Here is a 26,429-nt window from a genome sequence, read left to right as displayed (position 1 = left end):
AAGAATGTATCAGTTACAAGTTATTCCCATAAAGATTACTTTTATTGTTAAGAAGCACCATTACTAATTGAATTAGTACTAATTTCCTGATAGGACGACATTTAAATCAGCTTCTTTTAAGCTTTAACAGTTTTGATGATTTAATCATTATTGTTTTGTTGTGCAGTTCATTCAGGTTTTAGTTCTTTATTTAGCCCTAAACTTTGTTTTGTAATGATTGACCTTATTGTTATTTTCTGTGCAGTTTGCATTTTGGATACTTGATGACATGTTATTCTTGGTTAAAAAAAAAAAATAAATAAAAGCTGCAAATTATTTAGAAAATAAAAGAAAGAATCGATTCACTTCCTAACAAAAAAATAAACAAGCCTGACTCATAAATAAAGTAATACTGTCATTTTTTATGATCACGCATACTTCGAATGTCTAAAACGGATTAATATTTCATCACATGAATATAAAACCAGTCAGAAATTCATGCAAATGGACCTCGTAGTCCCAAGCATCATATTTTCTGGTGACGTAAGAGTGGCATTTCCTATAAAACGGATGCAAAACTCTGCTCTCCTCTCGATCGTCCTGGTGGAGTCTGCACTGGCAGACAGCCGAGTAGAGTGGTGACAGGATTTCTCCAAACATTAAGCAAGAAGTAATAGACTGCGTCTGTGTAGAGTTAAAAGAAAGAGTCAGACTGAGGAAGTGATGCGTAACAGGTGGTAAATGGGGTTTCAGGAACGGGTTGTGTGTCTTGCACGCAACATGGATTTCTCAGGTCCAAAAGAACAGAAATCACGATGAAAGAGTCAAGAAGGCTACAGAATTTAAAAACTTTTAAAAGGTTTGCAGAAACCCTGCAGAGTGAAGTTTAGACTTAGATGAATGGACCACGGGATGTTTTCCAGCCAGGCTTGGCTGAATTACAGCTTCAACCAGAGCGATGGTCGGGAGCCGGGGGACGCGTCTGCGGGCGAGGCGAAGCTCTCCCCGGTGGGCTTCGCGGTGCTCTCCGTGGCGCTGGGCTTCATCATGACCTTTGGCTGCCTGAACAATTTCATCGTCCTGCTCCTGTTCTGCAAATTCAAGAAGCTGCGAACGCCGGTGAACATGCTGCTGCTGAACATCAGCGTGAGCGACATGCTGGTGTGCTTGTTCGGAACCACGCTCAGCTTCGCGTCCAGCATCCGCGGGAAGTGGCTGCTGGGGCGCGGCGGCTGCAGCTGGTACGGCTTCATCAACTCCTGCTTCGGTAGGTTTCTCATACAAAACATTTTAAGTGAGGTTAAAGACATTTAGAGTTTAATGCATGTCCAAGTTGCTTTTGAAAGTCATTCGGGTTGTTAGGAAAGAAGTCCTTCAGGTTGATGTTGTTGTCACTGCTTCTATTAAAGCTTCTTATAATAATGTGATGAGTCTACTTTGTATTATCAAACTTAAATATAGAAGCTGTGAAAAACATTTGATCTCAGAGCACAAGAATCTATCTATCTATCTATCTATCTATCTATCTATCTATCTATCTAAAATCATATCTATATTACATAATCTCATTTACAGAAAACAGTTTTAAAAAATTTAACAAATAGTTTCTGGCAGTTGTGCATAGATAAACTCACATGGAAAGTGTCAGACACAACAATATATATTTGATCTTTTAATTTCATCCATTTTCCTTCTAATGTGATCTCTGAACACAATAATTTAGATTTATCTCATCTTTAGATGGATTTGCAGGATAATTCACCTGTTTGTTTATAATGAATTTTTAAGCAGGGCAGCATGTGTGTGTTGCTTTTGAGCATTGTGTTGTGGAATTATTGACAAATTGTTTGTGTTCAGGTGCAGAAGCATTCACTAGAAAACCTACCCGCTGCTTATATCAAAATGCCTGCCATCATTTCTACAGCTCCGCTGGTTTAGACCATCCCTCTCACGACAAGAAAACCCCAAATATGTTCATTGTTACGATCCAGGCTGTCTAGGGGGCCTGGGGTAACAATTGAGGACGCATGTTCTCGTGTTAAAATTAACAATACAACATTTATTTATATAAATATAACACACAACACAGATTATTGAAAAAAGACACATCAGCAGCAACTCAAAACTAGTAACAATGACTAAACGCTCTCATTAACCAAATCAATACCAAAACTTCGAAAGACCATCAGAGGTGGAAAGAGTACTAAAATTTCCTACTTATGAGTACCAGTACTTTGATAATTTTTTACTCAAGTACAAGTAAAAGTACTTGCCTGCATTTTTATTCAAGTAAAAGTAAAGAGTATCGTAAATAAAATGTACTCAAAGTAAAAGTTACTTAGTTACATTTTTGTCAGTGTAAAGATGGCTACATCAGTGCAAAACCAAACACCAGTTCACAACACGCTCGTGTGTGCACGCACACACACGGACACACACACAGTTTGATGGAAGGATTTCTATCCAGTCAGTGAGAACAGGATGTGCACATTGATTGGACGAGGTTTTTCTAGGATTGTACGTTAAAATTATTCTTTATTTTGAAAAAAAAAAACCTGTTAATTTTTAGATGCCATCAGTATGTGAGGTAGCTCAATGTTCTCATGACAAAACTCTAACATGAGATTGTGCTCTAACCTGTCACATAACAAGCTAAATGAAAGTCAAACATTTCAGATGGACCGTATGACAGCTGCTAACGTTGGCCCTGCCCTACTTTACCTCTACATTACAGTTCCTTTATCCATGTCCATCCTAGAGCTCCTCTCTGACCTTCATGCTTATTTAGAGCAGCTGATTTTTAAAGTTAGCAGAGTTCATCCTTGGTTGTGGGTTCACTCACTCATTTAAAGATATCGGTCAGAGGCAAAATTAGTTTGAACAGCATGTGTAAATGTGTATTAAAACCTTAGATGAAAAAGGTTTTTGGATTTTGATGGCTGGAATTGTAAGAAAATCTGATGTTTGTGACTGGCGCAGGAAAAACAGAAACTAACTTCCGGTCTAAGCCCTGGGCAGCTGGTGACGTTTCACATGGAGCTCTGCTGAAACAACTGTGGTAAATAACGCCTGACTCCGGTGTTTTTGCGTTAGCGTTATAGCAGAGAACAATGTGTCATCAATCAGATGTAGCTTCTGAAGCCTCTACTAGTCTATCAGATTTGTTTTTTCTCTGGGACACGGCGACGAGAACGGATATTAGATTACCGGAGCAGTTCAACCGAACGCTGACCCCGCCTGCTGGATATCACTACCAGAGGTGCAGACATGTTTTAGGCCCTGTCCACACGTAGCCGTGGATCTGCCAAAACGTAGATATTTTTCTACGTTTTGGCCTGTCATCCACACAAAAATGGAGTTTTTTTCACACGAAAACGGATCTTTTTAAAAACTCCGGCCAAAGTGAAGATCTGCGTTTTCTCCGTTTTGGGTGTCTGCGTGTGGACAGACAAAACCGGAGTTTTAAGGTCCGCAACGTCACTTTCCGCGACAAAAAATGCTGATATCACATGTGCGACCTGTGTTTACACTAGCCGACAGCATGGATGCCCTCAGAGCTGCGCTCGCTTTATCAATTGTCCAAGCGCTTTTTGCTTGTTTTTGCAAGCGGAATTACTGCTCCTTGCGGAAGAACACAGACGACGCTGACTGGATACAATTTGGGGGAAGTACTGCCGCTTACAGGTCTGGCATGTCCTTAACAACGTATTCATCCTGGTACATGTGGACAGAGTTTTTTTTAAACGAGGTGGTGTGGATGCAAGTTTTTGGAGGGGCGGATATTCGTTTTTTAAAAAACCCGGCTACGTGTGGACTAGGCCTTAGACCGTTTGACTCAGAAGACCTGTGACCCGATTTGGACATAATTCAATTTAATTCAATTCAAGTTTATATATATAGCGCCAAATCACGACAAGAGTCATCTCAAGGCACTTTACATAATAAACATTCCAATTCAGATCAGTTCATTAAGCCAATCAGAAATAATGTTTCCTATATAGGGAACCCAGAAAATTGCTGTAAAGTCACTGACAAGTGTCAGTGACTTTACAGCAATCCTCATACAAAGCAAGCATATAGCGACAGTGGAGAGGAAAACTCCCTTTTAACAGGAAGAAACCTCCAGAGAATCCTGGCTCAGTATAAGCAGCCATCCACCACGACTCACTGGGGATCGAGAAGACAGAGCAGGCGCGCGCGCACACACACACACACACACACACACACACACACACACACACACATACACATACACATACACATACACATACACACACACTCACAAAGACAAAGTAATGTGTCTATAGTTATATTGTGATGTCTTAGTAAATATTCTATTTGGTGAGAGATAAACTTTATTGTATTTATCCTAGTGGATCTATAATTAAACAGATAAACTAGTAGTAGCACATCCAACGTCAAGGAAAGCAAAAAGTTATTATCAGGAGAGGGAGAATGTTTAAGTGGTTAGCAGCAGTGTGCTGGACGATGGCCCCCTCCATGAGGCCACCACAGCTCAGCAGAACATAATTGTAGCTTCTTCTGGGGAGAAAAACACTTAGGAAGAAAATAAAGTTAACAGCTGAAATTGCAGGAAATAATGCAGTTAAAGAGCAGATTGTAGAAGAAAGCAGTAGAGTGTGAAAAGTGGTCAGTGTATCCTCCAGCAGTCTAAGCCTATAGCAGTATAACTACAGAGATAACTCAGGACTATCTATCCTATTTAGATGGAGGCATGTTGGAGGCAGGGCAAGGGAGAGCCATCTTTACCGACTGTACACTCCACCTCCCTGTACTCCCCCACTTGTCCAGATCTAGGCTAACATAAGATTTTAACCATAGGCCCTATTAAATAAAAATGTTTTAAGCCTATTCTTAAAAGTAGACAAAGTGTCTGCCTCGCGGAATAAGGCTGGGAGCTGGTTCCACAGGAGAGGAGCCTGATAACTAAAAGATCTGCCTCCCATCCTAATTTTAGATATTCTGGGAACCACCAGTAGACCTGAAGTCTGAGAGCAAAGTGCTCGGTTAGGAACGTATGGAACAATCAGATCACTGATGTATGATGGAGCTTGATTATTAAGAGCTTTGTTTGTGAGAAGGAGGATCTTAAAATCTATTCTGAAATTAACAGGTAGCCAATGTAGGGAAGCTAAGACAGGAGAGATATGATCTCTCTTTTTAATTCTCATCAGAACTCTAGCTGCAGCATTTTGGACAAGCTGAAGGCTTTTAACTACATTCTGTGGACTTCCTGAGTGCAATGATTTACAGTAATCCAGTCTTGATATAATAAATGCATGAACTAGTTTTTCAGCATCACTCCTGGAAAGGATGCTTCTTAGCAATATTCCAAAGGTGGAAAAAGGAAATCCTACAAACCTGTTTAACCTGGGATATGAATGTCATGTCCTGGTCAAAGATAACACCAAGGTTCCTTACTTTGTTCTCGGAGATTAATATAATGCCATTCAGGTCAGGTGATTGGCTAAGCAATTTCCTTTTCTGGATTTCTGGTCCAAAGATGAGAACTTCCGTCTTGTCTTGATTTAAAAGCAAAAAGTTTAGAGTCATCCAATTTTTTATGTCCTCAAGACAAGCCTGTAATCTACCCAACCGATTAGGTTCATCAGCATAACAGTGGAAGTTTATCCCATGCTGTCTAATGATTTTACCGATTGGGAGCATAAATATAGTAAAAAGAATTGGTCCAAGCACTGAACCCTGTGGTACTCCACAAGTAACCCTGGAGTATGAAGACGATTTGTCATGTACATTTACAAAATGAAATCTGTTAGACAGGTAGGATTTCAACCAGCCTAACGCTGTTCCTTTGATCCCTGCAACATGTTCAAATGTTTCTAAAAGAACATTGTGATCAACTGTGTCAAAGGCAGCACTGAGATCAAACAAGACTAGAACAGACACAAGATTCTTATCTGACGCCATGAGAATATCATTTGTAACTCTCACTAACGCAGTTTCAGTGCTGTGATACTCTCTAAAAACTGACTGAAATTCCTCAAACAGAGCATTAGTGTTTAAATGCTCACATACTTGGATGGCCACTATTTTCTCCAGGACTTTGGATAAAAATGGAAGGTTAGATATTGGTCTATAATTCATGGGGTCATCTGGATCCAGAGAAGGCTTCTTAAGTGAAGATTTGATTACAGCAACCTTAAAATCTTGTGGTACATACCTATTTACTAAGGATAGATTGATTATATCTAGAATGGGGCAGTAACCAAAGGAAATGCATCTTTAAATAATTTGGTTGGGATTGGATCCAAAATGCAAGTTGAAGTTTTAGATGAAGCTAATATTTTTGATAACTCTGAAAGCTCAACTGGATCAAAACGGTTCAAGCACAGATGAGGTTCTACAGTCACCTCTGATGCTGCCTCACTTACTGAGGAAGAAGAAATCGCATTAGGGAGGATGTTAAAGATTTTGTTTCTAATAGAATTAATTTTACTTGTAAAAAATCCCATGAAGTCATTGCTGCTGAGGGCTGAGGGAATAGATGGCTCAGAGCTATGATTCTGTGTAAGTTTAGCAACTGTACTGAAAATAAATTTAGGATTATGCTTATTCTCCTCAATTAGTGCTGAGAAATAAGCAGTTCTAGTTAGTTGAAGCTTATTTTTATAAAGCACAAGACTATTTTTCCAGGATAGGTAGGCCTCCTCATGGTGCGTAGAGCACCATGTTCTCTCCAATTTCCTAGAGTTTTGTTTTAAGGCTCGTAAATGAGAATTAAACCAGGGAGCCAACTTCCTGTCCCTAATTACCTTCTTTTTTAAAGGGGCAACATCATCTAATGCCACACGTAAAGAGGAATTAACATGATGAACTAAGGCATCCATTTGTGAGGGGCTAGAACTGAAAATATTGCCCTCTGCTACATGCCTCTGAGATGCTGAGGACAGTAAAGATGGAACAGTTGATGTAAAAGATGCAACTGTGTTGTCAGACAGAGACCGACCATAGAGGATTCTGTTCATCTTCAGAACCAAAATTGGTACAGTTTGTTTACTTTTCTTAAATATTTCATTTCTGTGCTCCACTGGGAGCTCTATGCTGACAAGTTCTCAGCTGGTCTTAGCTCCATCATGTGTCCCAATATAGTTCAGTAATCTACAGTTTTACTGCTGTGTGTATTTATTGATATAACTCTGGAAAATATTTAACCGACAATTTACCAGAATAAATCTTCCTGATGCTGGAGTAACTCCTTAGCTCAATTTGTTGTTTGCACTAATTCAGGATGTCAAGGAGGTTCTAATGTTGAAATATAGAGATCTTCTTTTAGATTATATCTGTGTGTGTGTATGTGTCCCAAAGGACTTGTTCTTTCCTTACCGTAGCTAACACGGTTAGCAGTTTTGATGCAGTCATGCTAATGGGACTCGTCTGGAGTCCAGAAGTAGCGTTGCGGTTCTAGATGGATTTATAGATGTAGGTTATTATTTTAGATGAGACCTGTTATTTAATAATGCATGTAGGACAAGGGACACATGGCTCAGACCTTTTGCTGCAGCTGTAAATGCAATTTTACGTAATAATTAGAAGCATGAAAGTAAACAAATAACAGTGACTCACAATACTAGCATCAGCAGCTACCTTGTTTCACGTGCTGGAGTGACGTATGCGAAACACAGTTCTTCACTGTCTGGAGGAGAGGATTTGGATTTTCTGTAATGATTTATGACAAAAGTCCTTAACAAAATAAAAAACTGAACCCAGTACATGTTTATATAGATGGTAAAGTGTAGTTATTCTGCATTTCTACAATTTTAATGCCGAGCCAGTACCTTTAACCCTTCACCATGGAAATCAGTTTGTTCATTCCAATCCTCCTAAATAATCCTCCAATCATCCAGCTAGAATCCTTAAAGGTCCCGTAACGTCCATCCTGTCAGAACAGGCCTTGGGAGCCCAGGTGTTACTAGAACTAATGGTGTCTCCTCACCAGCGTGAGCCTCGAAACTGTGAAGGTTGGTCTCCAAACATGAACTTTAAATTCATGATTTTATCTCCTCTTGTAACACTTTAACATGTTTTAAAAGGCTTGTATCATGATAAGTTACACCTCCCAGACCAAAGACAGGTCCAAAATAAGTTAAAATATTATCATAAACACTGCAGAGACGTCATTATTTATGAAATATGTTATTTTCCTGAGCCATTACTTCAGCCTAGATGTAGGATGCATGGGTTTGATGAAACCATGCTGTCTCATGCAGTCCTATATGTGTAACACACACACACACACGCACGCACGCACGCACGCACACACACACACACACACACACACACACACACACACACACACACACACACACACTGCAGCATGTTAGAATCTTTTGAATGGCTAATTTAACTACATTTAATTGTTTTTGTAATACTTTAATCTCATATTCTGGAGTAAAATAAAGAAACAAGCTAAATCATCACATATCTATGGCATCAAGAAGCATCTTCTGAGTTCAAATACAGGGATGGAGCACAATGTTTACACCTGAACAGTATCAGGATGTTTTAACTCACAGAGGCCTGCAGGTCTTCTGTTTTATGAGCAGAGCGCTGAGAATCCGCTTGTTATGAGCGCTAAACGCCATCTTGCCGCTTCCGTGTGGAGCGGTAGGGAAACACATTTCAAACACGAAACGGAGTCTGGCTACCAAACCAAGCAGAATTCTGATGATGTCACACCGGTGCGCGAAGGTGCGGCTTCCAACCATCAACATATAAATATGTAAACAGCAAGTGGATCACAGGGACTGAACTGATGTTTTCGAGCAAAACTGCGGTAAAAATGGCTGTTTGTCTTCATTATCAAAAGTGTACCCCCCCGGTTTAGATGCGGTGCTCATGCAGGTGTCTCTCTGTTCTGACGCTGCTACACGTAATATTTTTAATTTATTAAGCCTACAATTCATTTTTACTCAGTTACAGATATGATTTAAAATAGCGAATTACAATTCTTTTTTAAAAATGTACTCAAGTAAAAGTAAATGGTAAATGGTAAATGGCCTGTATTTGATATAGCGCCTTCTAGAGTTCTTGAAACCCCCCAAGGCGCTTTACAACACAATCAGTCATTCACCCATTCACACACACACATTCACACACTGGTGGGGATGAGCTACAATGTAGCCACAGCTGCCCTGGGGCGCGCTGACAGAGGCGAGGCTGCCGAGCACTGGCGCCACCGGTCCCTCCGACCACCACCAGCAGGCAACGTGGGTTAAGTGTCTTGCCCAAGGACACAACGACAGTGACAGACTGAGCGGGGCTCGAACCTGCAACCTTCCGATTACGGGGCGAGCACTTAACTCCTGTGCCACTGTCCCCAAGTACAGATTTTAAAAACGACAAGTATAAATATACAAAAAAGCTACTTAATTACAGTAACGTGAGTAAATGTAATTCTTTACTTTCCGCCTCTGAAGACCATCACATAACTTCCATAACCAAGTGATATCTTATTAAAAGCAAAGCAAAGTGTAAAGTTTCCTTTACACTGAAAATGGTTGCAGCTAAGCAGAGAGTTTTTCAAAGCACCCACCAAAGTTGTTACATTAAACTTAATTTAACAAAATCAAATGCTGCTGAGGAGATAACAGACCAGAGAACCTCTCTGTTCAGCTGCTCACTGAATTGGGGGCTGGCTGATTTTTATGTTGCTGGCAGAGCTGATCATCAGGAACAGCTGGGAGAGTCTAACTGGGAGGCAATCTAGTGAGATGGGAGACAGGTGCGGCATCTCCTCTCACACACAAACACTCTAAAACTCAGGGAAAAACCCAAATGGCCCTGGGCCATAACTATCATTATGAAAAGCTATGGTTCCTAAAACCACTCAGGCATTGTCATTACTGTTTTCTTCTTTGTGAGGCTTAAAATTAAATTTTAATTTAAGTTTCTTTTAGAGCTGGTCAATACGGCCTAAAATCAGTATCACAATATACTGAGGATTTCACCTCGATAACGATAAATGGACAATGACTACAGGTATGCGAAGAAACAAAAGCTGTCCAATAGATGGGGCTGTCATTGTTGGGTCACATTTTTACATGACTCAAGGTGGTACAACTTCTTAGACAGACATGAACTTTGCCAACCTACACACATATTTTCATTTTTTATTATCAAATGAGGGTTGGACAATAAATAGAAAATTTAACGTTATTGAAATTTCTGACTCTTATCGAGTTAATTTTTCCCATGTCAGTAAGTTTGATAATAAAAAAATGAAAAGATGCGTGTAGGTTGGCAGCGTTCATGTCCCTTTAAGGAGCTGTACCACCTAGAGTCACGTGACAGTCCTATCTAGTGGACAACTTTTGTTTCTGCACATACCTGTAGTTATTTTTTGGGTGGGGTGCTGTCATGTTGTCTGTTAGATATTAGATGCTCTAACCACATATCACCACTAGGGTATGCCAAATTACCATTCTTATGATAGAATCCACGTTTTCCACCGCAACAATGACACTAAATAAAAGGGCTGTAATAAAGCTAAATACACATCTCGAGAAAAACACTAGCAACAATGCAATGTGATCCTATCAACAAGCAGCCGTTTAAAGCCCAGACTCATCCTCTTTACAGCAATACAAGTACCATTACTCTACCTGCTAAACTCAAGGAACGTAGCAGAGAAACAAACAAAGCTAATTTCATGAAGTCAAATGCATAAATTCAGTCTTACCTTTGCTGGTTTTTGGTAATCTGTGTTATTGTAAAAAAAACTTGATTCTGTAGTCCAATGTCTCAACATCACACTGAGCAGGTTCTCGTGCTTTTTTTACCTGCTGGAATGGTTACAAGTCTCTGATGCTACATTCCAGCATTTTCTGGTTCTTCATAATAAAAAACTCTACGAGGTGTACTCAGCTGCTCTACAACAACAAAGGACGGTGAACTGTGGAGAATTTCCGCTTCTGTCCTGACCTGAGACTCTGTCCTTGTGGTCTTCTGCACATGTCTTCACGGTCGCTATACCTCTGCCCCCAAAGGCTCTCCTATTCTTTGTTTTGGAGGGAGGGATCCAGCACGCATGCAGCAGTTAGCGTAGGTCTATGGTAGAGATTGCTGCACCCTAAAGGAACAGGAAATACTTGGCAAGACGATTCAGTCGTGGTAAAAGTGTGAAAACATTTTAAACACCTAAATGCAAATTAAATACAGCACTTATAGTATGTCTGATGTATATATTGTTAAGTTTAATATTCATGTATTTTTAATAAATATTCTGTTATGCCTATCTTCTTCCTCTTCCTGTGAGACTGGTGGGGCGGTGCCCTAGCGCCCTCTATGGATGAGCCACCATTGGGTTAAAGTTGAAATTAGTCTCCTATATCTATTTCCTGCATTAGCCACTGATAGAAAATATAAAGAAAAATTGAAGACATTAAAAAAAATTATTTATAGACTTCGACTCCCCATCTTGCCTCAATACCGGGAAAGGCTGTTGTTGGTTGTTGTTGTGGTTGGTCCAGGAGAGAGCAGAGCTCGTCTCAACCTTCGACATATATACTGGACAATCCGTTTCCATAGGCTCCAATAATAAGTTTTTAAGCCAAAATGGGAAGTGGCCACCACCGCCATTTTGACCGTGTCACAGGTTCTGTCAAGTCCAGACAATTCCACAAAAGGGAAAAGAAGTGGAGCTGAGGGTGGGGCTGTAAGGCTGGGATCAAATCTCGACACCCGTCGAACTGAAGCGATGTAGCTAAAAGCTAACCCAAAGCTAACACGGAGGTGGGAGCTAAGCAAACGGAGGTAGCTACGTAGCTACAATCGGAGTTAACTGTGCACAACACTGGAGCTTCTGAGTCAGAGATGCGCCAGGCTGACCGCTGGGTAAAACCAGGTGGAACACAGAGGTCTCCTGAGAGCTCCACAAGCCGGCAGCCACGCAGCAGACAGGCGCCGCTGCGGTCAGAGATGCGCTGAGCTGCCGCTGAGTGGAGGGAATCATACCGATAGTAGGAACCCAGCTCCACCAACATGTTGTATATCAACCCATTTTCAAAAATGCAGCGTTATGTTAAATGCACTGGGTTTTACCCTATTACATTTAAATTTCATGGTTAAACAGTACATGTTAAAATCTAAGCTCAGCTAGTGGAAGAGCGGCAGTGACCTAAAATACATAAATATAATTTTACTTACCGAAAAAAAAAAGGAATTTTTAAGTGGCTAGTGCTCCCTTTTCAGAAGAACAGATTGAATTTGTTAATATTTATTATCTGGAATTGTTGGTATGATATACCTATGTCATTTACCTATATGCATATGATCTCCCATTTTCTGATGCTTTGGCCAATTGTCTAGATCTGTGCTAAAATTCTAAATATCCAGGGCATAATGAATATATCCGGGTACCAGCAGTTCAAGCGGAACGCAGATCGGGTGGTCGCCAAGGCAAAAACCCGGGCATGGGAGGAGTTCAGTGAGACCATGGAGCAAGACTTACGTACAGCTTCAAGGAGATTCTGGTCCACCATCCGGTGCCTCGGGGGGAAAGCAGTGCACTACCAACACTATCTGTAGTGGGGACGGTGTGCTGCTGACCTCTACTCAGGATGTTTTGGATCGGTGCAGTATACTTCGAAGACCTCCCCAATCCCACTGACACATCTTCCAGTGAGGAAGCAGAGTCTGGGGACTTTGGGTTGGCCTCTCAAATCTCTGGTGCTGAGGTCACTGAGGTGGTTAAAAAGCTCCTCTGTGGCAAGGCTCCAGGGGGTGGATGAGATCCGCCTGGAGTTCCTTAAGGCTCTGGATGTTGTGGGGCTGTGTTGGCTGACGCGGCTCTGCAATATCGCGTGGGCATCAGGGGCAGTCCCACAGGACTGGCAGACCAGGGTGGTGGTCCTCTTATTTAAAAGGGGGACCACAGGGTGTGTTCCAACTACAGGGGGATCACACTCCTGAGCCTTCCTGGTAAGGTCTATTCAGGGGTTCTGGAGAGGAGGGTCAGTCGGATTGTTGAACCTCAGATTCAGGAGGAGCAGTGTGGTTTTCGTCCTGGCCGTGGAACACTGGACCAGCTCTATACCCTTAGGGGGATCCTGGAGGGTGCGTGGCAATTTGCCAAACCAGTCTACATGTGTTTTGTGGATTTGGAGAAGGCGTTTGACCTCGTCCCTCGGGGGTCCCAGTGGGGGGTACTCCGGGTGTATGGGGTACCAGGCCCTCTGATACGTGCTGTTAGGACCCTGTATGACCGGTGCCAGAACTTGGTCCGCATTGCCGGCAGTAAGTCGGGCTCGTTCCCAGTGAGAGTTGGACTCCGCCAAGGCTGCCCTTTGTCACAGATTCTGTTCATAACCTTTGTGGACAGGATTTCTAGGCGCAGCCAAGGTTCGGAGGACATTTGTTTTGGTGGCCTGAGGGTCAGGTCTCTGCTTTTTGCAGATGATGTGGTCCTGTTGGCTTCATCAGAACGTAATCTTCAGCTTTTGCTGGAGCGGTTCGCAGCCGAGTGTGAAGCAGCTGGGATGAGAATCAGCTCCTCTAAATCTGAGACCATGGTCTTGATTCGGAAAAAGGTAAAATGCCTTCTCCGGGTCAGGGATGAGGTCCTGCCCCAAGTGGAGGAGTTTAAGTATCTCGGGGTCTTGTTCACGAGTGAGGGAATACTGGAGTGTGAGATCGATAGGTGGATTGGTGCTGCATCTGCAGTGATGCGGGCGTTGTACCAGTCTGTTGTGGTGAAGAGAGAGCTGAGTCAGAAGGCGAAGCTCTCGATTTACCGGTCAGTCTACGTTCCTACCCTCACCTATGGTCATGAGCTTTGGGTAGTGACCAAAAGAACGAGATCGCGGATACAAGCGGCCGAAATGCTTTCTCCGAAGAGTGGCTGGGCTCTCTCTTAGAGATAGGGTGAGAAGCTCGGCCATTCGGGAGGGGCTCGGAGTAGACCCGCTGCTCCTCCACATCGAGAGGAGCCAGTTGAGGTGGCTCGAGCATCTGGTCAGGATGCCTCCTGGACACCTCCCTGGTGAGGTTTTCCGGGCACGTCCAACCGGGAGGAGACCTAAAGGTAGACCCAGGACACGGTGGAGGGACTATGTCTCTCACCTGGCCAGGGAACGCCTTGGGATTCCCCCGGAGAAGCTGGCCCAAGTGGCAGGGGAGAGGAAAATCTGGGCCTCTCGCCTTAGGCTACTGCCCCCGCGACCTGACTCCGGATAAGCGGATGAAAATGGATGAATGGATGGATAATAAATATATAAATAGCCTGTACTTAACTTCTTATCTATGTATGTCTGTTACTTTTAGCTTTTATGTCAATGAAAGTATTTTATTAGGAATTAACTTTCAGTTAAAATTGATTCCTGGAGATTATTCCAGGACCCTTTATTAGAGTGGGGTCCTGACCCTTGCTAAGATATGGTGATCTCAATAGGCTTTGTAGGAGATTATTATTGAGGTGATTGTCGTATGTGATTTGAAATGGCATCGGAAGGGGGGGGGGGGGGGGAAACTCCAGGAATGTTTAACATGCTTTTTAACAAAAGTTTAATCTTTTAAGGTGACATTTAACAATCCCAACCAGCTGAAGGAGGCAGGTGGTTGGGATTCAGGTAAAAGTACAAGAAAAGATCATGCAGTGACATTTAAATATCCATAAAGGAATGGAGCTGGTATGCATGAAAAGGGAAGTGAATTGGGGACTTCATTTTATGTTATTCTTAAAAACAAACATAATTTTTAATACCTGTCTTTACATATGAAGCCTGTGCTCCAAGGGACTAATAATGAACTTAAATAATTTTTGGTCTTCTCTTGCTTCCTTCTTTATCACATCAGTGTTTTTATTTTGTCATAACAAAAACACATTTCTTCCCCTGGGATTTTTCAAATTCCACTTTAATTTATTGTCATGTCCTTGTTTGTTTGCTCATTCGTCGTATCTCTGTGGGTGTTTTGGTGGAGCAGAATGTTCATTTACCTAACAAACACAATCATGTACTTCATGCTGTGTTGAGATCGGCGGGTGTTTTGACTTAGTTTCTTTTTACTTTACTGATGGCCTTCAGGATCTGCATGAGAAAACCTTGATTAGGTGGATCCTTGAGCTGATTGTATTCCATGCATAAGACCAGACACAAGCAATTCCAACAGATGGTTTTATTTTAGAATAGACTGAGCTGAAGTTACGGAAAAGATGGAGGAACACCAACTGGGTGAACTGGTGTTGGACCATTGGACAAAAAAACCATTATGCCACCTTATTGGTGTAGTCTTCTCCACCCCTACCCTTGGCTCCAACAGATGCTCCTGCTTCACCAGACACATCTACATTACAAACAAATATCTAAAATAATAGTTATACGCTGAAAAATCGCAATAATTTGTTTTTTGATTCTGAACCAAAATTTATTTGTGTTGATTTTTATTTAGAATTCACATACAAACATTTACTGTATTTCTTCTGTGTGGTGCAATTCAAACTCTGACTGCTAGGGGGCAGCAACTTTCACCACCTTAATTCTGATGTAACTATGAGATTTTGCATTAACCCTGGACATGTCTTAGAAGTGACTGGTCTGAGTTTCTCAATAGAGTTAATTCTTAAATCTTACAAGTATCACCAGATTATTACCGAATCACAAACATGTCCTATAATACCAGCTTAACCCACTGAACGGTCTCAGTCACTTTAGATGGTCCTTAGACACCATAAGCTGTCCCAAGTAGCTCACAACTGGTACAGACTACTCTTTTTTTTTGTTTCCCATGTTCAGAATTCCTCCATCCATCTAGTTTGAGTAGGACTTTGTTTTCTTCTTTTTTTTCTGGATAATCTGCAGCTTATTTAGTTTTCCTGAATCTTGCATGCAGATCTTTGATCCACCAATTGGGAAGAAAGCCCCTCCTGGGTCACTGCCTAAGGAGAAATACTGGGCATGGATGGATGGATGATTGAGGACAGAGAAGTGGAGCTATGGTGGGTCAGACGGCAGATGGGTACATGTGTAAAGGAGGTGGGGGGTACTGTATCAATCTGGGTTATTGCTCAATGAAAGGAAGAATCTGAACAGGCTGCCAGACGTTCAAGGTCAGAGTGATGATACTCTACGATAGGCAGTTTTGGATTGCTTTTGACACCCTGTAGTGTCTGGTTTGGTGAACCAATGTCTCCCCAGCCTTCATTAGTGTCTACAGGAGCGATTCACCACTAAATTAAACAAATCAGCTGTGTTCATGATCTAAAACACACAGGAGATGTGCTAGAACCAGACTGCCGCGCCAGGTATGTCAGCTCAATTTTTTTTACATGTCCCAACAGAGTCTCAAGTTGCTAGTGGCATATTCTGGCCGGGGGGGGGGGGGGGGGGGGGGGGCTGGGTGATCTTTCATTAACCCTGTAAAGGGTCAAAATGTTTAAAAAAAAATGAAAAGGTCGCAAAGTATGCAAAGTTTCCCTTAAACTGTTTGCCTTGTATTCTGAGGGTTGCAGGGTTAGGGTTAGGGCCACAATGTGGCCACAATGCAGCTCTTCATCATCAGTGTGTGAACTGATGATCGACTGACTGGCGCCCTGTCAAACACAGGCAACTTGTCACCATGTCAACTGGTTCCACTAAACCTAGTTTCTTAAATGTGGAGAAATATACATTCTTATACTTTGCCATAGGGCTGGGCAATTAATCAAAAATTTATCATTATCGAAATTTCTGACTCTTATTGAGAATTTTTGTCATGTCCCTTTAAGAAGCTGTACCACTTTGAGTCACGTAAAAATGTGACTCAATGTAACACCTGTGACAGCCCCATCTAGTGGACAACTTTTGTTCCCGCGCATACCTGTAGTTATCGTCCATTTATCGTTATCGAGGTGAAATCCTCAATTTATCATGATATTGAATTTAGGCCATATCGCTAGGGCTGCAGCTATCAAATATTTTTGTAATCGAGTACTCTATCGAATATTTTTTTCGATTAATCGAGTACTCTAATAAATTACCCTTTTGTGTTTGTAAACCATTATATCAAATAGCATGTTATAATTATGAAAGACCTCTTAAAATGAGCAAGCAGTTGCCAGTTATTCTTCAAGTTTTATTCAAAATTAGTTTGCAAAACTTCAGCACTTCAACTTTACTTCACAGTAAACAAATGCCTGTGCAAAAAATAAGTACACAACTTGAGCCGATTTTCCCCTCGTGCGAGAATCTGCTAGCCTGCAAGCCAGAGGATAACTGTTGAAGTAGCGCTGCGGGCGGCTGCGGCCGGCTGTGGCCCAAACAGAACCAGAACCGCTCACGGCGCATGCGCAAACAGCTCGCCGGCTGTTTCCCTATTAACACACGTCCGTTTTAATTTCAACACTTTTTTTCTCACACAATAACAAGGATTGTCGAGAAAGCATGTTTGCCGTGGTTTTGTCAAATTATACTGATCACAAAACATTTATTTACTTTCTTTCGTTTTCCTCTCATAAATACCAGTAATCCTGCAGCAATCCCGAGGGACAACAAATATCAATAACAACACAGTAAAAGTCCGACGTTTTGTGTAAAACTGCTATTTTTTAGCACATTTTAAGTCCGACGTGTTGCTACCAGATGTACAGTGTGAGCTGAAACTAAGTGCTACAAACGAAAAAGTCGCACAGTGTCCGCAGAATATATAGAAATACAGGCTAAAAAGCATTATCTTGTAGAGGCTCCGAGTCCGCTTGCAGAAGTGACATTTACAGGTGCTGCAGCATGGAGGATGTGGTGTTGTGGTAGGCTAAATCCATTTTGCAGTATTTTCACTGGACTACGTTTTCCACCTTACAACGTGAAAAATGGTCCCACATCTTGACATTTTCTGTCTTTTTCGCACTCCACCGGGGTTCAAGTTGTCCGCCATAGCTTAAGAGAAAGTTAAGTTACATTCCCTACTCGCGTGTGCGATTCAGTCCAGTGGGCATGTGCGTCACTTATTTCAGTCCGGGTGAAACATGACCACGGGCGACTGCAAAGCCATGAATTAATTAAATATGAATTAAACGAATCCTCGAGGCAGAGAATTTGACTCGAGGATTTTTTGGACTCGAATTATTCGAGGTACTCGAGGAATCGTTTCAGCCCTACATATCGCCCTGCACTACTTTGCCATGTTGAAAAAATAAATGTACATTACTCTTTACATTTAAGAAACTAGGTTTAGTGAAACAAGATTATATAACTTGGATAAGAAAATTCAACACTTCCTTTCTTGGAGTGCAGTAGCATATTTTAAAACCATACAAATCCAGTTTCTTGTGATTATCAGTTCACTATATTTGAAGAAGACTGAGAGCTCACCGCCCATCAATGTCTGACTTTGTTCATTTTCTTTGTTTTTATTTTAACCATGCAACAATTCTTTCTTTGGTGGTTTTACTTCTGCGGGAAACCTGTTTCAATACATCATCACCAGCTAACAAAGATTTACAGTTCATCATTTGTTGCTGTTGGTTTGCTCAAATCTTAAAAAGATCCCTTCACACTGCCATTAAAGCTGCTGTCTTTTCAAACTTCAGTGTCATATCTCTCTGTAGTCATCCTTTCATTACCCTTGGTTCTGTTTTGGGAACCATGTGCCAGGAACCTGCAGGATGACTCACACTTGTCACCCTTCATTTAGCTGTTGATGCCTGGTTTTCTCACGCCCATCAAAGGTCCTTGTCCACCAACATCCAGCCTACTTCCGACTGATTTATTTTTGTGTTGACATATTTTGATTGTTTTGGTTGTCTGTGGAATGTGAGCTGCATGTTTTAAGTACTTCTAAGCATGGGAAAATGTTTTGCCGAGCCCTTGAAATACGCTCCTGGGAAAAGCTGTTGATGCCCTCAGTGTCAAGTACATCACAGTAAACACAACTGTCTAAAGAATCCTAAATAATAGCTAAATGATCAAAAACCTGCCAATGTTCCTCTGATAAACTTTTAAACGGTTACATTTCTATGCCTGACAGATATCTCTGTTTAATTTCACTACAATCTGCCTGACTCATTAAATATACGAATCCTTCCAACAGAATATATCCTGAAGGTATGGAAAGCTGTTTATGGGATATGCAGTGTGCTCCAGTCTGCAGCAGACTCTTTGTGTGAAGGATTTAAATATCCAGATGGGTTCATTTAACCCAAAGGCAGAGTTCTGCAATATTTCAAAGGTTACTTTTTCCTCAATTTCACAGAGAAATATGAAAATCCTGCTGCCCTTGACCCATGCATGACCTAGAAGGGCTTTATTTTGCTGCTCACTTAAAAAAAATAAAACCACACAATTATAATTTGATCACTTTAATGCAAAGTTAACATAAAATCAAAATTTTATTGAATACAATTTTCTAAAATTCACTGACAAATTTGGGATGTTTTTGTTTTAAGACTTTTGCGTAACGGGCTGTTCGGCATCACAGCCCTGCTTATCAGCGCATTCTGGAGACCACACTTTTAAAAAAACATGTTAGTTTCCTTACATTGATCTAAATAATTACACCGACATTTCTTTATTTTACCAAACAAACTAGAGGAGGCAGACACGGCAGACTGACCCGTTGTTGGCCTCATATCCCTGTCTTTATTTCCAAGCTTTTCCAGGCTCAGCGCTCTGATGTTGGAGCTCAACAGGCATTTATTTCATAACTTTCAAACTGAAGCACATTTAATAAAGGCTGAATTATCCCATTAAGTCTGATGGCAGGGTAACAAAGATATGTCATGCATGATAGTGTTGTTCATTAACATTGTTTTATTGGATTATTGTATCTCTCTGACTTTGCTGACCATAAAATTTATCAAGTCAACAAACATCACAAAATGTCATTTTTTTTCTCTCAGTCAAAATGCCATAATCCTGACCATGAGTTTTGCAATCATGTATTTCATTTATCATTATTTTCCTTATGTCCACTGTTTTTGCTTGAATGATTTTTATTTTTCTTTGTCAGTCTTTATGACTGTAGTCTACATAGCATTTGATTATTGTGAATTGTAAATATATATTATCTTTAAATGTCAAATGGCTGTTTCATCATCAACATAAACATGCAACTTGAACACTTAAAGAGCAAGTCACCCAAAAATCAACTTTTTTTTTGCCGATAAGCTACATAAATGAGTGTATAATTGTGCTGTAGACACGTGTAGTCAATAATTTGGCACTTCAGTGCATCTTAGTTCAAATTTAAATATTCTACCTAAAACTGTCAGTGTTGCGCCGTCGTCAGGTAAAAACTCTGTACTGTATTTGGATTTCAATCTGCCACCGCTATTGGCTAAGAGGTATGCTATAATGTTAACTGGTACATTATGATGTCACAATGCTGTTGTGAGCTTGTGGGCGTTTCTCAATGTCAAGGCGCCTGGCCTTGCGAGGTGATGTCTTGAGAGGCCAGGCGCCATGTTTACGAGGACACCGTCCTTCCTTGGTCAAAGAAAACAGTTAAATGCAACAGACTTGCATCGCGGTCACGTAACGTCACGTGCCACAGGAGACAACGTTATATTTTATACGTATTGGTTTCAATATAAATATATAATGAGTCTTTAACTTTTTCAATTGTGTATAAATTTGTTAAATTAAATATATGAGTTACTATCCGCTAGCCACTGAAGCTGCAACTAACCAACCATAGCTAACTTCTTTGGATCTAAAAAAAACATTTAAAATTAGTTGACTTACTTTTAAACTTGAAAATTGTCCCCAAAGTAGCTGCCGGCTTCTGATCCGCCATCCTTTTGGAAATATCGCAGTGCGTTCTGGGTAATTTTTGACCAAGGCTAGGCTACAAGACACCTTCCGTGTATCCTTGCTCAGCTAGCTAAACGGCTAACAAACGGAGAACTCACACCTCGGTAGAACATGAACATTGGAACACGTCTTGGCGGCTCACAATAACGTATCTCCTAGGCAACCGGGGCGGGGCCAAGACATCAAGGCAAGGTTCCTTGGCATTGAGAAACACCCTGTGTTTGTGTATTTGTTGGCGGCTCCGCCCTCTCGGTCTGCCAGGCAACAGCATTTCTTGCATTTTTCGAACATGAAGTGGGAGAGAAGTAAGTTTCTTGTAGGGGGTGACTTGTTCTTTAACCCTCTCACTGTCTTTATGGGTGACCCCGCGAGGAAAGTTGACCATTGAGCAGGATTGATGGTTTATCCCTTGAGGTCCACGTGGCAGGGGTGAGGTGGTGCTCACTCCTCACCCCTGCCACATGGACCCAAGGGATAAACCATCAACCCTGCTCAGTGGTCAACTTTTCTTGCGAGGTCACCCATAAAGACAGTGGGAGGATTATGTATACAGTATCTGTTCCCATGGCGATGCTCTTAATGTGAATTAATCCCCTTTCGTTGACTCTAATTAGCTTTCATCAGTGTGTGTAATGCAGCTTCTGATAATTCAATTACCACATTCTCTCAGTTCCCATCTTAATGACATTTTTAGAAACATTCTTATGGGATCTTCACCTCATCTAGAATAAATCTGTTTGTGGTAAATTGCTATTGTTTTGCCTTTTATTTGTTCATCATCTCTTCTTTGTTGCTTTTACTACTTTCTGTTTCTCTGAGCCTGAGGGTGTAGTTCTGGATTTAAAACTTTGATATTAATTGTGCATTTGAGTCAATTCTCAGACTTTCCATCAAGTTGCTGCTGGTTTCAATCAGAGAATGACCACGGCTGCAGCAGGGGGATGGCATGGTGTTAGGCTGGGATTTATCTTCTTTGTAATTGAAAAAAAATATGATGGCTTTTTGGTTCCAGACCATATATATATATATATATCTATGTATCTATGTATCTATCTATCTATCTATCTATCTATCTATCTATCTATATATATATATATATATATATATATATATATATATATATATATATATACAGCAACAGGTGAATTAAACAAAAAAGACATTTTACATAACATTTCAAATAACTGAAATGTATTTTTCTTAAAAGCATTTGTTTTTCAAATTGGAGTTAAGTGTTTTGGATACATATTGTTTATTTATTTTTTTTAGTTAAAAACAAGTGAAGGAGCAATGCAATGCATCGCCACAGGCTAAACTCCCAGAGCTACCACAAGGACCAATATAGTGTGCCACCCCAGCATTTCTTTGGTCCTGTCTGGCCACCCTTATCAAAAATTTCTGGGGGCGCCCCTGGACAAGACACAAAAGATTTCAAATTAAGTTGAAAGTTATCTTCTGACTGTAGGTCATCTTAATATTCAGGAATGGGTTAGCCAGAGTCAAACATTGAATCTGGTCTGAGAAGGTAGTTGGAGGTCAAGGTGATGATGAGAAGAGCTTCTAGCCTCGCTGCTCATCACTAAAGAAAATATAAAGTCTGTAAAGGCCACCAGCTGCTCTCATAGACAGCCTCCTATAGCCATCAGCTGACTAAGCCATTACTTCTGTACCATTTAAACAATACCGCTAGGAGTATCCAACCCAATTTGTCCACCAGTAAGCTTAAAGTCTCTTTCCAGAGTATTTCTCTTATCCAATGGCACCATCTAGTGGCTGACAAGCATATCACACAAAAAGTCTGTCGCTCTGTTCTTTTAAGATGGTGACTTCATGTTTCTGTTTATAAATGGGCTGCATGGTGGCGCAGTGGTTAGCACTGTTGCCTCGCAGCACGAAGGTTGCAGGTTCGAAACCCGGCGCGGCTGCGGCCTTTCTGCGTGGAGTTGCATGTTCTGCCCATGCATGCGTGGGTTTCCTCTGGGTACTCCAGTTTCCCTCACAGATCACAACATGCCCTATAGGTTATAAATCGTAAGTCGCTTTGGATAAAAGCGTCTGCTAAATGAATAAACATAAACATGTGCTTCTGTAGCCGACAAACAGCTAAAACACGTTTTACAAGTATTATTCTCATGTCATGTTGTGTTTTCATATTTTTATATTCTAAAGACTTTCTTGTCCATGAAAAGTTCATTAACTTTGCATCAGCTGAGGTATTCCTTAAATTTGAAGCATCTAAGCAGTAGTCTAACACTATTGGTTAGTTCTGGTCGACGCTCCGTTTCCTATTGCACAGAGCTCTGCGGGGCAGGGGGCGTGCTTAGCAAAAATAATAATAATAATGACATATTGCTTACATTATTTCACAGTTCATGATAAGATAATCACTTTTACGGATTTCTGAAAATCCATACACAATTTATGAAAGTAGAAAACTCCGGAAAGCCACTTTAATAGTTCATCAGATGTGTATTTTCATAAATCACTGCTCACTGTTTCTCATTAATTTAGTCATGCACATCTCTTAAGGTTGGTCATTACTGACCTTTTCGTAAATGTTTTCAGGATGTCATTAAAATTTTACTCATTAAAGTCTGAATAGATTTGTCTTCAGTGGAAGATGGCTCTGAATGGTCGATTCTCCTTTTGTTTTGATAAAGTGAATGGCTGCTGACGATGTTTTTCTAGAACTCTTCAGGCTTTTTTTCGAAGGGTTGCCTTTTAAAGGAGTGAAACACTTATTAGTCAATCCATTTGCAGTGGTCTCTAGTAGGAATTAATGCCTTGTAAGTTGTATTCTGGGGAAAACAAAGTTCTAGTGCACCATTTTCAGGAACTAGAAGTGAGCCACGCCTAGACATGAATACGTAGATGTCCCATTGGGTGCTGGAGAGCGTAATAGCGTCACCGTCATATTGCGTGGGTTCCTCATGCTCCAAACCCAACTGAAGTCAACACAGAGTTAGCAACTATGCCTGTTTTTTGTGCAGCCTAGGTTTTATTTACCATCAGAAGGTATAGCTGTATGACGCTGACCGTCCCTGTTATACACCTCTGTAGTCTAAGTGAGTAAAATAAACTTTTTAGGATGCTGGAATAACTGCAGGATATTTTCCGCTGTCTGCTGGTCATACGGGTAAGGGTTAGGGTCAGGTCTCTGAGACAGGGGGGATCTCTTCTCTGTAAAATGGGGTAAAATATGAAGGGTTTCCCACCCAAAACGGGAGACTGACAGCTATGCTGATTGTCCAGATGTGAAGCTTCCATAAGCGTCCCAACAGAGCAGTGGAATCATCTGGCCTCAGGGGGCGATAGAGGCTGGGTGGCCTTTCATTATCTCTGTAAAGGGTCATTTCAGCACAAACTGGCTATAGAAAATAATTTAAAAGTATGAAAAAGCTGCAAAGTATCCCTATAAAAAATGAAATGATAAAATGTGTATTTTTTTGTTTGTTTGATCTTGTTTGGTGAATTAGTTGAATTAGTAGAAATAAATGCACTGGGGGCAAATCAGAAAATAACATGTAATGATAAAAAAAAAGTTCAGTATTCCCCATTTTAAACATCATCAGTTTTTAATTAATGAAGTTATGAAGAATCTATATCTGTTATTTTGCTAAGATGTTAGGTGTAAAACTGACCAACCAGAGCTTGAGTCACATGATGTTCTGCAAGTTCTTATATTAGGTTTGTTGTTTGGTCACAGAAGAGCCACAACGTGCAACAGCAGCTTCGTTCTAACACTACAAATCCGTGTTTGCTGTTGTTTTTCAGGTTCAGGTGTTTGTAGAACCAAGACACAATGGAATATGGGAAAATAAAAAAGGCTAGTTCTGCAAACAGGAAAAGCTCTGAAGATGTATCACAGAGATGGATTTAAAAACAAGGCTATTTTCCAGAACCAAAACAGTATTCTGTATTCATAATTTGTTTTCTGAGTGACCTATAATGAAAACATAATGCAGACCCTGCAGGACAGAAAATGTGGCTCTGTGCACAAAGCTGCTACAGGGTGGACCACTTTTCCAATTAGCCATGATAATAATAATAATTCAAAAAACACAGATAGTGTAAGGGAACTTACTAGAAATGAACGTGTATATCAGGGGGAAATGTTGCTGCAGTGATAATACAGCAGAATCGATCTACTTTTCCCCATTTTAAAATAAATTGCACTTTCACAGCTTCCAGGCTGAATTTATATTCACTCTGATTCGTTTGTTTCCTGCACCATTTAAAAGGCCCCTTACAGATTAGCTTTAGAGTTTGGCTTAATGCGGTGACATATGCGTAAAATAACGCCACCGTTCAGGAGTTTTAAAGACATGCTGTAGTTTTTTTTATTTTTTTGCAGATTAAAGTTGGATGGAACTCTGATAGAAAGCTTCTTGCGCCTAACTGCTTTTCTGGTCCAATATTTCCCAGAAACCATTTAAGCACTTAAATCTGGATGTGTTAGGCCTGTCTTTGTCTGTTCCTGGACTTTTAAACATATTTCTTCCCACGGGCTGTGTGTCTTTCTGAGAATGAGGGATGAGAGGTGCACCGACTTGGAAAGAATTGGGTTGAACTTGGAGACCGTCGGGATTGCTCTGGTTTTGCTCCGACACCATAAACTTCTCAGCAGAAGCTCATAATTGGGAGGTGTTTGGTTTCCTGATTTCTTGTTCGTCATATAGTTTTTATTAAGGTGACAAAAGTGTCACATTTTGAGTCGGCATTTCGTCTTTTGGTCCTGCGGCGTAGAAACGTAGCCGTTAAACTTTTAGAGAACATCTCATGTGGAAGATGCTCTAGATAAGTTCCAACATGTGTCGGTGATGAGCCAAATTTAATTAACTGCTCAGTGAGCAATCGCTGAAGCAGCAGTAAAGGCTTTGCCATGCCTCAGAGAGTAGCTTTAAATCAAAGGAGCAGCTGACGGTTGAGTGGGGGTTTTAGTTTAGTCACTTAGGGTGAAAATTGTTTCCCTCAGGTCCAAAACCTCTGATTTGTCATTTATGACCATATATCTGCAGGACTAATGCCCCCATACCAGTACCAGCCCCCAATGAGTGCAACCTCAGGGTTGTAGGTAGTTTAAAAGGGATTATTTGGGTCATTTTATATAAAAGTTATGAATAATTGACACCCTACTCATTGTTTCCTGAACAGCTTTGTTTTAGAGAAAAATAACTGATGGCCTTAAGGATGTGCAGTCAAGACCAAAGTGTTCAGTGTCCTAAACCTTGCAGCAGTTCATGCAACATGCATTACATAATAATTTTGGTAATACTGTTAAACAATTGGAGTTGACCTGTGGATGCTTTTTAGAGCATCTAAAGGTGTGCGTCTCCTCCTCAGGTATCGTGTCCCTGATCTCGCTGGTGGTCCTCTCCTATGACCGCTACAGCACGCTGACTGTTTACAACAAGCGTGGACCAGACTACCGGAAGCCACTGCTGGCTGTTGGGGGGTCTTGGCTCTACTCCTTGTTTTGGACGGTCCCTCCACTACTGGGCTGGAGCAGCTACGACATAGAGGGAGCGGGGACAAGCTGCTCTGTGTCCTGGACGGCCAACACCGCTCAGTCACACGCCTACATAATCTGCCTCTTCATCTTCTGTCTGGGCCTTCCTGTGATGGTGATGATTTACTGCTACGGCCGACTGCTATGGGCGGTCAAACAGGTAGAGTTGATGTGTGTGC

The 26,429-nt window shown here is 41.1% G+C and overlaps 1 protein-coding gene across 1 annotated transcript in view; it reads left to right on the top strand.

The window, feature by feature from the left end:
- Positions 1-570: 570 nt before the first annotated feature.
- Positions 571-26,429, top strand: part of tmtops2b (teleost multiple tissue opsin 2b) — a 53,045-nt gene continuing 27,186 nt past the window's right edge. Inside the window, exons 1-2 of the mRNA XM_015965567.3 lie at positions 571-1,246; positions 26,085-26,410. Of these exons, the coding sequence (XP_015821053.2) occupies positions 880-1,246; positions 26,085-26,410 (693 nt within the window). The 5' untranslated portion in view covers positions 571-879. The remainder of the gene's footprint in view (positions 1,247-26,084; positions 26,411-26,429) is intronic.

Source organism: Nothobranchius furzeri, chromosome 14, assembly GCF_043380555.1.
Source record: "Nothobranchius furzeri strain GRZ-AD chromosome 14, NfurGRZ-RIMD1, whole genome shotgun sequence".
Lineage (NCBI taxonomy): Eukaryota > Metazoa > Chordata > Actinopteri > Cyprinodontiformes > Nothobranchiidae > Nothobranchius > Nothobranchius furzeri.
Note: the sequence above shows the minus strand (reverse complement) of the source record. Positions and strands in the feature narration are given on the sequence as shown.